The sequence below is a fragment of the Rhinopithecus bieti genome, unplaced genomic scaffold, assembly GCF_001698545.2.
Source record: "Rhinopithecus bieti isolate Rb0 unplaced genomic scaffold, ASM169854v2 scaffold_73682, whole genome shotgun sequence".
In the NCBI taxonomy this organism is placed as follows: Eukaryota; Metazoa; Chordata; class Mammalia; order Primates; family Cercopithecidae; genus Rhinopithecus; species Rhinopithecus bieti.
Window position 1 is genome coordinate 96184 of NW_016829166.1, and position 3163 is coordinate 99346.

Sequence of the window (3163 nt, forward strand, 5' to 3'; positions counted from 1 at the left end):
AAAAAAAAAAAAAAAAAAAAAAAAAGTAATTTCCTCTTGTTTCCAAAACGCAAACCCAAATTTAACTGAAGAAGACTACATAGAAAACTGGAGGCCTCATAGTTTGGACATAAACCCCCAATAAAGAGATTTATTACTTTATCTTGGAAGATAGTATACATTGCATAATATATTTAAAGGACACTAAAATATTTTTTGGATTTTCTTTTTTTTTGTTGTTGTTTTTTTTTGAGACAGCCAGGCTGGAATGCAGTGGCCCAACCTTGGCTCACTGCAAGCTCCGCCTCCCGGGTTCACGCCATTCTCCTGCCTCTGCCTCTCAAGTAGCTGGGACTACAGGCGTCTGCCACCACATCCGGCCAATTTTTTTTGTATTTTTAGTAGAGACAGGGTTTCATCGTGTTAGCTAGGATGGTCTCGATCTCCTGACCTTGTGATCTGCCCGCCTCAGCCTCCCAAAGTGCTGGGATTACAGGCGTGAGCCACTGCGCCCGGCCAGTTTTCGGATTTTCTAACCATCAGTGTAACAACTAGGTTCTTGAAGAAAACCTAGAATAAGGTGTCTTAAGGGTGTCGGGTCTTCCACGTTGACCCCTCTCATCTGCACTGAGGTGTATTGTTTTGTTTTGATTTTAAGAGAGAGTCTTTTTCTGTCATTCAGGCTGAAGTGCAGTGGTGCGATCACAGTTCGCTACAGCCTCGGATCCCTAAGCTCAAGTGATCCTCCTGCCTCGGTCTCCCAAGTAGCTGGGACCACAGGCATGTGCCACCACACCAGGCTACGTTTTTTTTTTTTTAATCGCTATTTTTTGCAAAGACAGGGTTTTGCTTTGTTGCCCAGGCTGCTGGTGAATTCCTGGCTTCAAACGATCCTCCTGCCTCAGCCTCCCAAAGTGCAGTGATTACAGGTGTGAGCCACTGTGCCTGGTCCACATTGAGTTTTTTTTTTTTTTAAACCCACAAAGCTATTCAACAGATTAAAGTCCAGAAAACATATAGAAGAAAAGGCCTGCAACTTGCTACAGCAAAGCAACTCTCAGTTACGCAAAAGCGTGGATGACAGCGCTCACCTGGCACCCCATCTCCACATCGTAGCCCCAGTGCCCATCCTCACATTCTTCACACCTCACACCCTGTGTGTGAGGGGGGCAGACACACTCTCCAGTTTCTGGGTCGCAGGTATTCTGAGTGTGTGGGCAGTCACAGGCTGGAATAAAGATGAAGGCTGTGTTACAGATCTGGGTGACGTCATTAAAGGGCTAAGAGCTGACGCTGTTCTTTCCCTTTTATGAAGAGTCCAAGCCATTCTTCTCCCTCCTAAAAGATGCCTCACAATTCTGAAGACCGCTCCATGTCCTCATGGAGGGGTCCAGCCCTCCATCTCAGGAGATGCTGGGGGAAGAGGGAAAATGGGGACAGGACAGGGGAAATAGAGAAAAGAGTGAAAAGGCCCTCACTAGCTGATCACAGAGGGAGCCAATATTTACTTACTGCAGGCCCAACGCCATGCTGAAGACTTTATATAGAACACTTACACTAACTTCTCAATGCAGACTCTCATTAGCATCCCCATTTTACAAATGAGGACACTGAGGCCAAGCGAAGTTAAGTAACGAATCTAAGCTCCCACAATTAGTAGGTGGCAGAGCCATGACCAAAACTTAGGCTTGTACCCTGATAGGGATCAGAAACCAGAAAAAAGGTATGAAATCCTCCAGGGAAAGAAGAGAAAAAGTAAATGCACTTAACCGAAATTAGTTGGAAGTAGAGGGAGGGCCGAAGGAAAGGTCCAAGAATGACTATAAAGTCTCAAACAAGGAAATCAAGGCTTACGTGTACAGCTGCCATCCTGGTAGGCGTAGAAGCCATGGGCACACCTGTCACACCTTTTCCCTGCCACACCCGGGACGCAGTGACACTGGCCTTCATCTGTGCAGTCATCTGACACGGAGCCTGCCACGCTGCAATTGCAGGGCTGGCAGCCATGGCCCGAGTCTAGCCCATAATAGCCATGCTGTTTCACCAAAGGGGGAGACAGTGGAAACCAACATATGTTTGAATCAATGACTCTTCATATTAGTATGTTCCAGAACACACACAGGGTATTTCATAGAATCATAAAGTATTCATGACACCATCCCCATCTCTTTATAGTGAACGTCACTCTCTAGACAGGCACAGCACTTGTCGGCCACACTTTGTGACATGGTTTGACTCTGGGTCCCCACCCAAATCTCAAATCGAATTGTAATCCCCATGTGTCAAAGGAGAGAGGTGATTTGATCATAGGGGCAGCTCCCCATGCTGTTCTCATGATAGTGAATGCTCATGAGATCTGATGGTTTTATAAGTGTTGACAGTTCCTCCTTCACATGCTCACACTCTCTCCTGCTGCCTTGTAAAGAAGGTGCCTGCTTCCCCTTCCACCATGATTATAAGTTTCCTGAGGCCTCCCCAACCATGCGAAACTGTGAGTCAATTAAACCTCCTTTGTTGATAATTCCCCAGTCCTGGGTAGTATCTCTATAGCAGTGTGAGAACAGACTAATACACTTGGGGACTTAGCTCCTTCTGAGTCATGGATTCAATCGCCTCTGTACCAAGGTTAAGGTGTCAGTCACAGGCATCTTACCAAACACTGGTCACACTGCTGTCCAGTCACGTTTGGTTTGCAGTTGCAGAGTCCGGTCTCAAGATGGCACACGGCAGAACGGGAGCCTTTCGCATGGCATCCGCAGGCTAAACACATGCACACAAAGACATATTAACCCTCACTTCTGAGGATGGTTCTAAGATCCTTCATCCCCAAAGGAAAAAAAAAAAAGAAATGTCAACTTTCAGTGTTTCAAATCAGAAAACTAAAAACGGTATTATTGGCAATAACTTTAGAAGTCTGGCATTCTTTTGAAGAGTAAACTAAAACAGGGATAGTGGAAGGATCCATCACAGGAAAAACATGTTGAAGCTATTAAGACAATAATTACAAATTCACTTAACCAATTTCATGAATTCCATGACATTTTTCAAATAAGCTACAAATTCCCGTGAAAAACATGCAATGGAGATTTTCAGAATCAACTTAGCCATTTGCTCTGATTTCATTCAGGTACACATTTTATATTTATATATACATATATATATATATATATACTTTTTTTTTTTT

General features: G+C 44.5%; 1 protein-coding gene across 2 annotated transcripts in view; it reads right to left on the reverse strand.

Annotated features, from left to right (window-relative positions):
• Window positions 1-3163, reverse strand: part of LAMA1 (laminin subunit alpha 1) — a 175128-nt gene that overhangs the window by 72183 nt on the left and 99782 nt on the right. For both annotated transcript variants that reach the window (XM_017864698.1, XM_017864699.1), the window contains exons 20-22: window positions 2633-2739; window positions 1834-2014; window positions 1071-1207 (exon numbers count right to left, since the gene is read on the reverse strand). In XM_017864698.1, the coding sequence (XP_017720187.1) occupies window positions 1071-1207; window positions 1834-2014; window positions 2633-2739 (425 nt within the window). The remainder of the gene's footprint in view (window positions 1-1070; window positions 1208-1833; window positions 2015-2632; window positions 2740-3163) is intronic.